At 33.8% G+C, this 13,499-nt stretch overlaps 1 protein-coding gene across 7 annotated transcripts in view; it reads left to right on the top strand.

Annotated features, from left to right (window-relative positions):
• Nucleotides 1-13,499, top strand: part of Camta (Calmodulin-binding transcription activator) — a 360,727-nt gene that overhangs the window by 235,523 nt on the left and 111,705 nt on the right. For all 7 annotated transcript variants that reach the window (XM_085818419.1, XM_085818416.1, XM_085818418.1 and 4 more), the window contains 2 exons: nucleotides 2,482-2,549; nucleotides 2,636-2,771. In XM_085818419.1, the coding sequence (XP_085674545.1) occupies nucleotides 2,482-2,549; nucleotides 2,636-2,771 (204 nt within the window). The remainder of the gene's footprint in view (nucleotides 1-2,481; nucleotides 2,550-2,635; nucleotides 2,772-13,499) is intronic.

The raw sequence follows: 13,499 nt of genomic DNA, 5'->3' as shown, positions 1-13,499 counted from the left end.
GCTTGCCGTAAGCAAGTTCGTGTTAAGGAGGTGTCAGTGTAAATATATATATTGTTGCATTTTTCTTTTCTGCTGACACCAATTGTTACATTATTTTCTTTCTTCACATTCGTTACGGGGTTCATATGGATTTGGAGTGAATAACGACGCCACTTGATGAAGTATCGAAACACCCTTTATTTACCAATATCAATCAGGACAGCTCCAAAACACTTTTACAGTCGGCGAAGATCTACTATAAACACGCTGGAACAATCAGTGACACAGGCAATAACGGTGGAGACAGCTGCACTGCAAAGCACCAGAGTACAGATTCCGACTCTGCTTGGTCGTTCTCGGAACTCCACGTACTCTCGAGACTCTCCACGCTACAACTCGCGATGCACAAGAGTATAGCTCTCGACTCAGCACAGTCTAAGATGAAATTCGACGATGCACTAATTCGCTTTAGTAAAAGACTCTCTCGATGCACTCGACGACGAACTCGGCGCTAGACTTCGAGACACTAGCTCAATGACTGACTATCAGCTCGCTAGACGAGGCATACAGATTCTGACTTCCTTGTTCCACTTGTATGCCGCGATTATCGATCGAGAAAACACGACGTGTACCGGCTCTCTGATGTAATATAGATGCGACACATGACGATGGAAACTCCGAACTAATGAGCCCTGGCTGGGCGTGTAGAGGCGAAGGTAGACAAGAGGGCGTCTAACTGACTGCGGACCAGCAGGGTATATATAGCTTTCGGCTTGTGTTCAAGAACATTCTGGGCTAAACCGGTAAGAATTCGTTCCAGAAGGTTCTCCATCCATCCATGGTATATGGACAATTTTTTTGCCAAATATCACTAAATGGACGAATTCCCGCCAAATGTGGCAATCCTGCCTTCCCTTGCTATTTTATAGCAACCCTAAAACTGCTTTGCGGGTTAGCTATCTCACCGCGCCGGTACATTTCGTAACAATATCATTAAGTAGCTTTTAAGCCATGCAATTTAACAATAAATGAATTAAAAAGTTCCAGAATTACTGGTTTAGTAGAATCATTTGCCTGTGAGAGAACTTGGTAAAAGTCTTTTGATACGAACTCATGATATTTCATCTGAAAAGATGTATGAAAGAAGGCTATGAAATAATAAAAGCTGTTAATTCGCATGCATCCTTAATGGCAGCTTTTATCTTAAAGATCAGTTTGTTCAATAGTGCCTTAAAGAATGGACTGTTGTTGACCCAGTATCACTTTATTTAAGTTTGCAGAAACCTAAAGGCATGCAACATTCCATTATTGGCTATTTAGATGCTTTTAGCAAGGTTAATGAGTAGGGCTTCAATGTGTAGATCTGTCTGCTTATAGTGGAATGTAGAAGCTACTGCTTCTTTACTGCCTCCTCATTGATACCCACCCCTGTTCAATCATCACTCAGGCTAAGAAACTATTACTCCATGTGTCCAGGTGAACTTATATGAGGAAAAAAAAATAATAAATTCTTTAGTCTAACAAAATGCACTGGCAATAAATGTTCTTGATCAAATGAAATTTACATGTTATAAAAATTTAAGAACTCTTCTGCAAGTCAATAGCATCGTTACCAAATTGTTGTGATATTAATTATATTGACTCACCGAAAAGCATCATGAGAGACTGATGTTTCACTTTGTATAAAATATACGTTCATCTTGTGCTGTTCAAACAACCAGAACTCATAGCAACCCAATATTTTTAAGAAATTAATTATCAGTTAATATTAAATGGAACTATATTAATGTTATGGCTTCGCATATCACTAGGAGACTTTTCATTTTACATTAGTCTATCAGTCTTATAGTTTTCATATCTGATCATTAGATTTTTTTATCCATAACTATTTTTGTTTCCTTGTTCATTTGTATTAATAGACTGACAAACTTTATTATAATTACTTGGAAAATATGTAGGTAATTCTTTCATTTTCTGAGCTAAGTTATCAAAGTTTGATTAAATTTGAGCAAATGATAACATTATCATTCCAAAATTTTTCAAGCTGTCTATAAGAAGGAGAATGCTCACAAAGAGAAGACAGGTTGATATAAATTTTAATTAAAGAATGCATGAACTCATGTACCCTTTACTTTCTCATTAGGCATACAGTCAGATAACTTTATTGATATAACCAAATAGAAACCTTGTAAATTCTTATTCAAGACCTGCAAGATATTTATATTAATAAATTTTTATAGCTGAAGTTGGTAAGATGTATTTCCTAAGATTCATTTGTATACTTTGAAATACTGCATTGAATTTTGGTGCATAATATCAGCACATCTGCATCTTGTATTATGATAGCAAATCCTTATTTATATTGCTTTATAAAAAATTAGAACTTAGAAAATACTTATGTAAACTATTCTTATCTTACAAGTTTCATTATCTTTTTTTTTTAAATTGCTTTTACTTTGCTATTAACAGTTTATTTTTATATTACTACATTTTATTTCATAGGAAATAGCATCGCTGCTCATCAGTTTTGAACGTCATGAAGACTGGTTATCAAAAGAAGTTAAGATCAGGTAAATTTTGCAAGAATTCTAATGGTGTTATAATGAAAAGTTGTTTAAATGCATTTAAATGCACTAAATAAATTTTTTCTTTACAGGCCGAAAAGTGGCTCAATGCTACTGTACAGTCGCAAGAGGGTACGGTACAGAAGGGATGGCTATTGCTGGAAAAAAAGGAAGGATGGCAAAACCACAAGGGAAGATCACATGAAACTGAAAGTTCAAGGTACAGAGGTAAGAAGCTAAGTAATGCAGATTATACTGAAATGTTAGTTCTTTTGAAGAAAGTAGAAAAACAATTTTAGCCAAAAAACAAGATCAATAAAATTAATTTTTTTTTTTAATCTTGAATTTCTGTGTTTAGTTTTAAACATTATCTTTTTCAATATCTTCTATTATTAAACTAATACTTAATTAAAGCAGTTATATTTTTTAATGTATGTAACATCATACAGCAAAATTTCTAAAATAAACCTTAGAAAATAAAATTATTTTCCAACCCTTTGGCACTGAAGATTCTAGCAATAGGCATACATAAAATAACTTGTTCATTTATGACAATAAAATGTGCATCAGGTTGAAAAACTTTAAACTTTTGATGCAAAATACAGGAAAACCTTTTTAAGGTGACTATTCACTTTTCTGGACTATTCTGGTCTTCTGTGATGGTGGTTCTTTTAAATAAGCCGATAATCAGGGATCACAGTTACCAATTTATGTAATGAATTTGCATCCTTCAAGGCTTTTGGAATCCACCAAAGGAAAGTACTGAAGTTAAATTATAATATTAGTATTTTTATACTGTAAATTCTCATTAACATGAATTTCAAGAGACTGAAAAATTAACTGGAGACTCCAAATTTTATTTTTGGAATAATTTTTTTGTACATTATAACCATTTGCAGTACATATGTTACAAAAGTACTGCACTATATTATGTATGTTGTCATAGAAAACAAATGCAAAACTGCATTGATTCCTGTATTGTAACTTGAAAAAATGCATTTACATATCGCCAACTTCACAGCCAAAAGTACTCATGGTTCCCGTAAAACTAGCGGTGAATTCAGATGTTGTATCAAACCGTTTTACAGTGTCCAAGGCATGTAATGTTTCCTTGCAGGTGGGCAGAATGATATTATCCTCCTTATTTTCTTGTGATGACATTTCTTGCACCTTAGAACACAACTGCTTGTACATAAGATTCCATTGGAGCACACATGGCAACGTCTTCTTCAAAACCCATCGTTGATGCGATGATTACGATTGTTGAGCAGTGTTACTCATACTTTGTTTCTTCAAAGAATATAGTGTATTCTGCGAGGTTTTTAATTAAACAGGATGGAAAATTTCTGAACACAGTCCTAATTGAGAAACAGGAGGAAAAAAATATGGAAGCTTCAAAAGTTCATGTTAAGTGATATAATCTAATGACGCAGCAGACTAAAAAACAGTTTGCAATTTGTGCTAACCAAAATTCACATTTAACAATAAAACTTCTTATGAGATCATATACATCACTTCCGGGACCGAAATTTTGTTCATGTTAACCGAATGTTCAACTTAAATGAGTTTGTGTTAAGAGGGTTTTACTGTATATGTAAAATTGAGAATTAATTTCAAAGGAAAATATTAAATATTCTGGTATTCTTTATATATAGTTTTCTAAAATATTGTAAGTAAATAGCTTTTAAAGTACAGAAAAGAGATCTTTGATTTAAAACAAATTTAAACAGATATTTATATTGAGAAAGATTTGCAATTACAAAAACGCTCATTATTATTAAAGTATCTTCATCACTGGAGTCTGTCAGTCCTCTTTAAATCAGACTGTTTCCAATATCTTCAATAACTTTTAGTCATATTTCTAAACTAAAAACTTCTACCTTAATCATTTAAAATTCACTAAGAGAGGGAGATATGCATAGATACAACATCGAATTCTCAACTTATCAGCCCTATCAGTTGCAGTAACATCAAAAATGAAAGTGAATTGCTTTTTATGTTATTTCCGCATTGATTACAGCATATACAGTCAAAAGTCATTAATCCAGACACCCATAATCCGGACCTCAAAGCTACAAACTTTCTGCAAATGCGTTAACGCATAATGCGTGTGCGCATAATACATTTACGCATGCGCGTTTAATGTATAACGGACGGTATAAGCTAAGCTAAAATTATCTATTTCAGTTAATGTTGCAGATTGTGTTGTTCCTGAATCTTCGAATTGGATCCGGCTTGTTATTTTTTGCAGGCTGTTAGAGGAATTTTATAAAAGTAAGCTTGAACTTTCGATTATGTCAAAAAGAATTTCCGATTCTGGAGCTGCCGAAGGATCTACAAAGCGAAAGCATGTTTCGATGTCCATCAAACAAAAATTGGAATTGCTGCAAAAAATGGATAAAGGCATGAAGAAAACGACAGAGAGGCGATTTGTTTCTCTAACCATTCCGTAATCTGTTTATCAATTTCACACTGCTCTGCGGGGGAGGGAGGGAAACGTCGCGGCGCGCAGTGAACTGGAAGTTGATCTGTCAGCACTATCTTTATCTTCAGGGCAGATGTTTTTATTATATTCAGCTTATAATTCCTTACTAAATGTAGTATTTCATATCGATGTATTCCGTTTTTGATATGATTTGAATCAAATTCCTCGTCATTATAAATATCACGAGTACACATCAAATAGTTTTCTGGTTGCAATTTTCTAATTTCGACTATGCGTAATGTATGCTTTATGCATGTGCGCTTTGAGAGAAATGTTTGTTGGAAAATATGACTTATTGTAACCCTTTTACTGCATCATCTCTCCTCCTTGAAATGTTTATTAGGCTTAGTTCTTATTTTAATGGGATTTAGTAGTTACTTCTACTTCTTTTTCTTACTGCCACTGTTTGTGTTGAGAACGGACTGTTTCAACCTAATTAAGATGCAAAAACGAAACGTGATGTTACGTCATCTGGAAAGCCGAATCGTGCCGACAGCTGATTGGTTGCCGTGAAATGACGTCATGCCTACTTCTGGTATAAGTATCTCGCGTCGCTCTGGCTCGAGCTCCTAGCAGCTAAAGCGAGCAGTAAAGATATGATCCAAGATCCAAAAGCTCAGCCCTTCTAGTTCCTGCTTTCCTGGCTCTTGGGTGTGCGGTTTCCAGCCCCTTTTGAAGGATGCGTGCAGTCCGGTGAATAAGTTCCTTGGTTCCTGTCCACAAGATGACTATTCCTGAATAAGTTCCTTGGTTCCTGTCCACAAGATGACTATTCCTGAATAAGTTCCTTGGTTCCTGTATACAAGATGACCTTTCCAGAATAAGTTCCTTGATTCCAGAGGCTACAATGTGAGTGATTGCCGTGGGCGGCATCCATGTTCTTCATGAAGGCGGCATTAAAATAAGTTAGCGGCGATTCCTCGTGTTCAACTACTGTAAGCGGAGTTAGGCCAGATTTAAGTGCTTTCAAGGACTTAATTTAAATTTCAGGTGCTTTCTTGACCATTGATCATGGACTTATTGAATGTGTAGCCAATTTCATATGAAACCGCATAATTTCTGTTTAGGACAATTTGTTTGTATTGAATGCCAGTATTTTTGGAGACTAGGTAAAATATTATTTGATGAATGAAAGTTTGAAAATGATGGTTATATTATATTTTTTTCTAGGACTCTGATATTGCTTAAATTTATTCTTTGTGTGGTTTTTTTTTTTTTTTTTTATTGTTAATAAATTGGTTAAGTTTGAAATCTCTTTATTGTCTTCAATGTCTGCACAACATATAATCTCAGGGAGCTTTTATTGCTACTACTGCTAAATGTTTAATTTTATAAACTTTAAACTTTGCTTTAGCATCATTTTGGTTATGGGCCCACCCCCTGAGTTATTTTTAGTGCAGACTTTTGAAGTTTAAAGTTAATTTAGGACTTAAGAGATTGGTTGGAGGTTTTTGTTGAAATTCAAATATGGCTACTGTTAATGTTATGCATAATATTGCTAAACTTGAGGCATGTAATTACTTTACATGGTCTAAAGATATGAAGTTTGTTTTAAATGAGAAAAATGCATGGCTTTTGGTCAAAGGTATTGAAAAATGTCCTGATTTAAATGATGTTAAGGGTATTACAAAAGAAATTTTTGCTGACTATCAAAATAGAAGTCGTTTGGCATTATCTTTATTTTATATGAATGTAAGCCCTGAATATAGAAACTTGATAAGTGAAATTGATGACCCGGTAGTGGCATGGAATACGCTTGCCAAATACTTCTAGCCACATTATCGATCTAGACATATGTCCTGCTTCTCAGAGTTCTTAAATTGTAAAATTAAGCCAAATGAAAGTATTAGTTTCTTTTCTTCTAGATTAAAACGCATAACTGAACAGTTAGCTGATATTAATCAGGCTGTAAGAGATGTATACATATGTTTTCAGTTTCTTAGGCTCCTTCCAGATAAATATGATCAAGTAGTTCAGAATGTTTTGAGGTGGCCAGATGAAAAGTTCATATTTAAAAATGTTGAACTTGAAATACTAGCAGAGGAAACACGTCTTGGTTTAAGAGAGATAGATAAGGAAAATTCCATTAAGATTATAGAAGTCCAAATACTCACTGTGAACCCAAATTTAAGCAGATTAAAGGGCTCAAGTGTTATAAATGTGGCCGTTCAGGTCATATTCAAAAATACTGTAGAATGAAAGGTAATTTTTCCAGATCACCCTCGCCTACTTCTTCTGTTTCCTCAGCTCTATCTAGTAGTAATAAAACATCTCCTAAATGTAAGAATAAACCCAAGCTGTGTAAAGGTAAAAATAATTCCCATGCTCAGTCCCATTTTATAGCTCAAGCTAATGTTAACAACTTAAAGGAAAATGATGATAGTTGGATTTTTGATGCTGCTGCATCTCATTATTTTTGTAAAAATCGTGAATTGTTTGATACTTTTTCTCCTGTGAAAAATGAGAATATGCTAGTAGCTATTGATGGGGTAACTTTTCCAATTCATGGGAAGGGTACTGTTAAAATGAAATTTGGGGATACAGTTATTTTGCTTAAAGATGTTTTATACTCACCTGAACTGAGACGAAATTTAATATCTGGACCTAAGGTGGATATCAATGGAGCAAGCTTTTACGGTAAAAATGGGCAAATTAAAGTTACTGATGATGAAAATGAAACCTTGTACTAAGCTAAGTTGATAGGAAGTAACTATCATGTATTCCCGAAAATAGTGAAAAAGGGGGGCAAATCTGTAAAGTTTGAGGCATCCACAGTTCAGCATAACAATAGTGAATTATGGCATGGTCTGTTTGGTCATATAAATTATGGTGCTATTGTCAGGACTAGTAAGAGACATTCAATTCAAGGTCTTCCTGTGTTAAAGCACTCACCTAATTTGTTTTGTGAACATTGCCAAATCAATAAGCAAAGACGAATTTCCTATAGACCCTTAGAAGGTATTCAAGTAAAGAGGCCGCTTGAAAGGGTTTTTTCTGATGCATGGGGCCCTATTAACATTCCAGGTAGGAATAGTGAATGTTATTTTGTTTCCTTTATTGACGAATATTCTCGTTATGTTGTAGTGTACCCCATTGTAGAGAAAAGTCAGGTGTTTGAAGTATTTGAAAGGCATATAGCACGTGCATAAAGATCTTTGAACCTTAAGTTGAAATACTTTAGGACTGATAATGGACGAGAATATGATTATGAACAATTCAGGTCATATTGTAATAAAAATGGTGTAAAGCATGAATTTACAGATGTATATACTTCAGAACAGAATGGAGTTTGTGAGAGATTCAATCAAACAGCTCTCAACAATGTACGTGCAATTTTACACGATAGTGGAATGAGTCCTGAATTTTGGTCAGATGCAGTAATGTATTTTGCATATTCATTTAATAGAATTTTTCATAAGGGCCAAGATAGAACCCCATTCGAATTGTACACTAAGCGGAAACCATCAGTACGTCAACTTAAGGCATTTGGAACGATTGCCTATGTGGGAATTCCAAAGGCTAAAAGAAATTCTAAGCTTGATCCAAAGGCAACGAAGGGCCGATTGATTGGGTACAGTGTACAAACAAAAGAGTACAAGATTTGGTTGCAAAATGAGCAAAAGGTAGTAGAAACCTTAAATGCTACTTTTAAAGAGTCAATTGGAATGCAGAAAAGTGGCAGTGGAGCTGCACTGAGCACCCTTCCTGATTTGGAATCTGAAGAAAGGATAGAGTTCCAATCTACTGGTACTCCAGTTGGCTATTTTCCTGAAATTAGAGGAAAGAACCGATACCAATGTACACTGCTCCAAAAAAAAAAAAAAAAAAAAAAAAAAAAAAAGGACAGTCCTATATCTCCCGATCTACTGGGCCGATTGACAAAATTCAAACTGCGTTCTTCATGTTTCGAAAGCGCGACTTAGGATATATATTAGATTTATATATAGCACTATTCTAACATAGGTATTTTGACACAAAATCGGACTTTTTCTGAAATAACATACCAATTTTTTTACATATTTCGATTCTACGACTCAAATTACTCCTAAATATGAAATTTTGTAAAATTTGGAGCGAAATTTACCGAGAAATTCACAAATTTGTATTGGCACTATTTTGTCAGTTTGCGCCAAGAATAGTTCACTTGGCGAACTTCTTAATATATGGCAACCTAGTTTCCTTTCCCGTGAGAGGAAAAAAAGTCACCATCGTTCCTTTTTTTCCAAATAATATTCTTTATATTGTATTTTTAATTATAACTTATTATTTTAAGTAATTTTTTCTTTTTCGAATTTCATTTTAATTGTTTAAGTTGCATGGTTTTTTTTTTTCGAATAACAGTTTTAAAAATTTCTATTTACCTATTCGAACTGCGTAAATAAAGGTGCAACGTTTATTTTTTTTCAAATAGTTTTCTTTATATATATATTTTGTCATAGTTATTATTTTAGGTAATTTTTAAATTCTTATACTTTTATTTCAATTGTTTGTGTTGCATTGTCTCTTCAGATAATTGTTTTAAAATTTTCTATTTATTCCTTCGAACTGAGCATTTTATATAAATTTTCCAGAATTTGATTTTGTTTATTTGAATTGCGTTTCTTTCGGAGGAATACTTTGCAACCCAGACTACGATGCGTTTGAAAACTGCATATATTAAAAGAGCAAATACAGTAAAGCACAGTTAACAAGCCTTTCAATGTTCCGTTCAGAAAATATATACACAAATAAGAGAGATGTATAACCGACATTTTAACTTAGGATGACTTGCATACACTGCTTTAAACAGTTTTATCATTGTGCCCATTGCTTTACACAATTTTATCCTACATTTGGTTTCTTAAAAGTTATTCATATTTTAGTCAAATATTTTATTTTTGAAATCGTAAGAATCAAATATCATAAGATTAAAAAGTTTTAAATTAAAAAAAGTACAAATACTAAATTTTACCCAAAAATTTATTTATTCTTCTCTTTGTCTTCAGGCATTCTACTTTATTCTTGCTCTTTTTCTTTAGGCATTCCGCAAGTATATTAAAAAATATCCAACTTTTCGAAATATCTTGATATTTCTGACAATCATTTTAAATAAAGTTATCGCCTTCCATTTCATAAAGGCCCACAAACGGCCGAGTGGTAAAGTCGCTGAACACTGGTAGTTCACTCCGGGGTTCGAATCCCGGTAAACGGGCTGGTTGCATGGGTGTTTTTGTCAATTTGCTCATGTGTACCGTGTATACCAGCTGCTTTTCCTTTGAAAGTTCTTCACAAAGGCATCCTTCCTTTTAGGCAGATAACCCTGCTTTGACGTAACTTAATAATCCAATTCAATCCATTTCATCAATATTTGGTCAGAACCTTTATCAGTCTTTAGAGGCTAAACATTTTGAAGGTATGAGATGAAAGAAAAGACTGGTTTCATCAAGAGATTTTGGTTTATTTAATTATGACAAAGCACACTAGGGCTATCTGCCTAAGAGGAGGGATGCTTTCGTGGAGGACTTTCTAAGGAAAACTGGCTCGCATTCACGTTACACACGGGGAAAACCACGAAAACGCCCATGCAGCCAGCCCGTTTGCGGGATTTGAAATTCGGACCGAACTACCAGAGTTCAGCGACTTTACCGCTCGGCCGCTGTTTCATCAGGAGGGAAAAAAAACGCCTTTAGGTGACATTCACATACAATACTGGATAAACTCCTGAATCTTCAAATAATTCGACTGAGAAAATCATGGGATTCTCCATTTATGGTACGATATGATGTTCTATAACGTAATTTAAATTTATACAACCATATAGTTTAAAACCAGTCGCTCTTCACTTTAATCTGCAATGATATCGTTTTTGTCTTTTCTGATAACACAAGCTCAATTGATGGTATTTGCTGGTGTACACGCCCAAGTGTTTTCTCTTTGAACGCCTAAATTCTTTGAAGTAACCTGAAAGTATATTCAAAAGCGTCCAACTTTTTTAAACATCTTGGTATGTCTAAGAGCCAAATTTTCCCTGCAAATTTTTGCTTGCTTTTCTCCCTAATTTTCTTCTTTCCTTCTACAGTTATTTTAAGTGCTCACTCAAGAAAATTAAGATTTTTCGATTGCTAGATTTTCATAAATTTTGCATTCTTGTCAATTTTTTAAAATATCAATTGCATCAACTGTGTTTCAGCTGAAGGCAGCTTTTCATTTTCTAGACATTTTAACTATAAACAAAGTATAGAGCAAAGTCCAAAGGATAAATATTTTAATTAAAAGATTTTTTGCTAAATGACAAAGAAATAAAACAGTCCAGCAGTGTTTATTCTTCACCACCGAGTGACCCGATTCTTATATCGGCTGAAACAATCTAAATCATATTAAAGATTATGTTTTTTTATACAATCTATAACGCGAGGGAAAAATTAGCTTCTTAAAACATTTTTTCTAAGAAGATTAATATAAAAGATTATATTTATATATATATATATATATTTAAAGCTGGGACTTGAACCAAACTGTCAAACTTTTAAAGTTTAATTTACATGGTGGTTATAATTACAGTTTCAATTTGAAATGGTCATAAAAGGAAAACTACCAGACCAAATGTTATCAAACTTGGGAATCGTGTAAAGGGGGTTATGAGAATTTATTTTCCGCGGAAAAAAAAAGAGTTCAAAAACTCACCACCAGGGGGAAAATGGCGCTGTATACAATATTGTTAAATGAAATAAGACACGAAAAAATCTGTTGAAAATGCGTTTAATATTTTCCAAAACGTGTTACAAAGCAGGTTCAATGTAGCGTCCAGCATTTTCCGAAAGTAAGTTAAATCCTGTTACTGCATTCTCGACAGCAGCTCTTAGCATATCAGGAGGAATGTTACGGGCATGTCAGTGTATCACATTTTTCATTTCTACCAAATTGTTTAGATTATCACCATAAACAGTGCTTTTGAGATAACCTCATAGCCAAGAGTCACAGAGGTTGAGGTCTGGTGGGAAGAGGGGAAGTGTTGCCTTATAAGACTTTCATTCGTGAAATGTTGCCTAAGTAACTGTGCGACACACGCGAGGTGGGGCCCAGCCCTGCATAAAAATCGTAGTATCTAAAATGCCACGTTACTGCAGTTCATGTATCACGAAACATTTTAACATTGATTCTAAGTGAGCTGCAATCACAGTGGTCCAGCTGTCGACTGCTCTTCAGAGAAAAATGGTTCAGTTATAATACTAGCTGTCATTCAACACTAAACGGTGTGGAATGACTGCTATGCAATCGAATGCAGTAGGAGAATGCAATGGAACTAGATAGATAACATGAGAGATTTCTTTGGCCCAAATCGATTAAAAGCGTTTTGAATCAGTATCTTCATGTTTTAGTGCCGAATTCAGACTTCAAAAATTACTAATTAGCGATCTGTAAGAAAACGATTTCCAGATTGTACGCAGTTGTGCGAGTGATTTGCGATCTCACATTTTCTAATCGCTAATTCGTGGTTTTCACGGACGAATTTCTCACTTACACGGATGGCGCACTCGACTTTTATCGAATTTAACGCCTTTAAATTGTAATTTGCCTACTTCAAAGTTTCTTAAGGGTATACAACATATTAAACCCGTGTAACAAAAGGTTAAGTTAGATTCCGATCCATATTTCGTTTAACAATATTGCATACAGCGCCATTTTCCCTGGTGGTGAGGTTTCCAACTTTCTTTTTTTCGCGGAAAATAAATTCCCATCACATCCTTTACACGGTTACAAAGTTTGATAACACTTGATCCAGTAGTTTTCCTTTTATGACCGTTTCAAAGTGAAATTTTAATTATAACCACCCTGTATATTATTAAATTTTAATTTGAAGCTATGCGTTATATGTATACCATGAGTAAGATTTTCGCTTTTATGGAAAAAATAAAGAAGCGAAGCAAATATACTTAGGATATTAGACCAAAACTGAAAAAATTTCCCCTCCCTCCGAAAATAAAATATTGAAACTTCGACCATGAATTTATTGAATTATCGAAATATTCAATTTGACTTATCTTCCAAGTCCTAGTTCCGACAACATTTCCGTCAAAAATTCCGAATTACTGAAGCTGAAGTAAAAGGTTTAGTATATATTCACTGTATGTTAATAAAGTAATAAGAGTGTAATAAAAAATAGATTATAGAATTTACGCTGATGCAACTGAATGCACAACACGTAATGGAAGAAAAAGCTTGTAGAGATCTGTTTTTGACTCAAAGCTTTTTTCGAAAAATTTATAAAAATTATTTAAAATTAGAAATTTTAAAAATAAAACACAAAAAATGGATAAATTTTATTTGGAATGAACCTAAATTTTGAAATGTGAGAGAAAAAAATCAAAAAAGTTTAATAAAAAAAGAGATATTAATAAATATTTGCCAAATTCAATTAACATTGAGGAGCTAAAATTTTGAGAGCTAATATTTTAAAAACTACTCGTAAGATTTTTACAAAACTTGGTATT

This window comes from Stegodyphus dumicola, chromosome 6, assembly GCF_044657685.1.
Source record: "Stegodyphus dumicola isolate Sdum_Otavi_A_Nest chromosome 6, ASM4465768v1".
Classification (NCBI taxonomy): Eukaryota; Metazoa; Arthropoda; class Arachnida; order Araneae; family Eresidae; genus Stegodyphus; species Stegodyphus dumicola.
The sequence above is the reverse complement of the archived record's forward strand: the minus strand, read 5'-3'. Positions and strand labels throughout refer to the sequence as shown.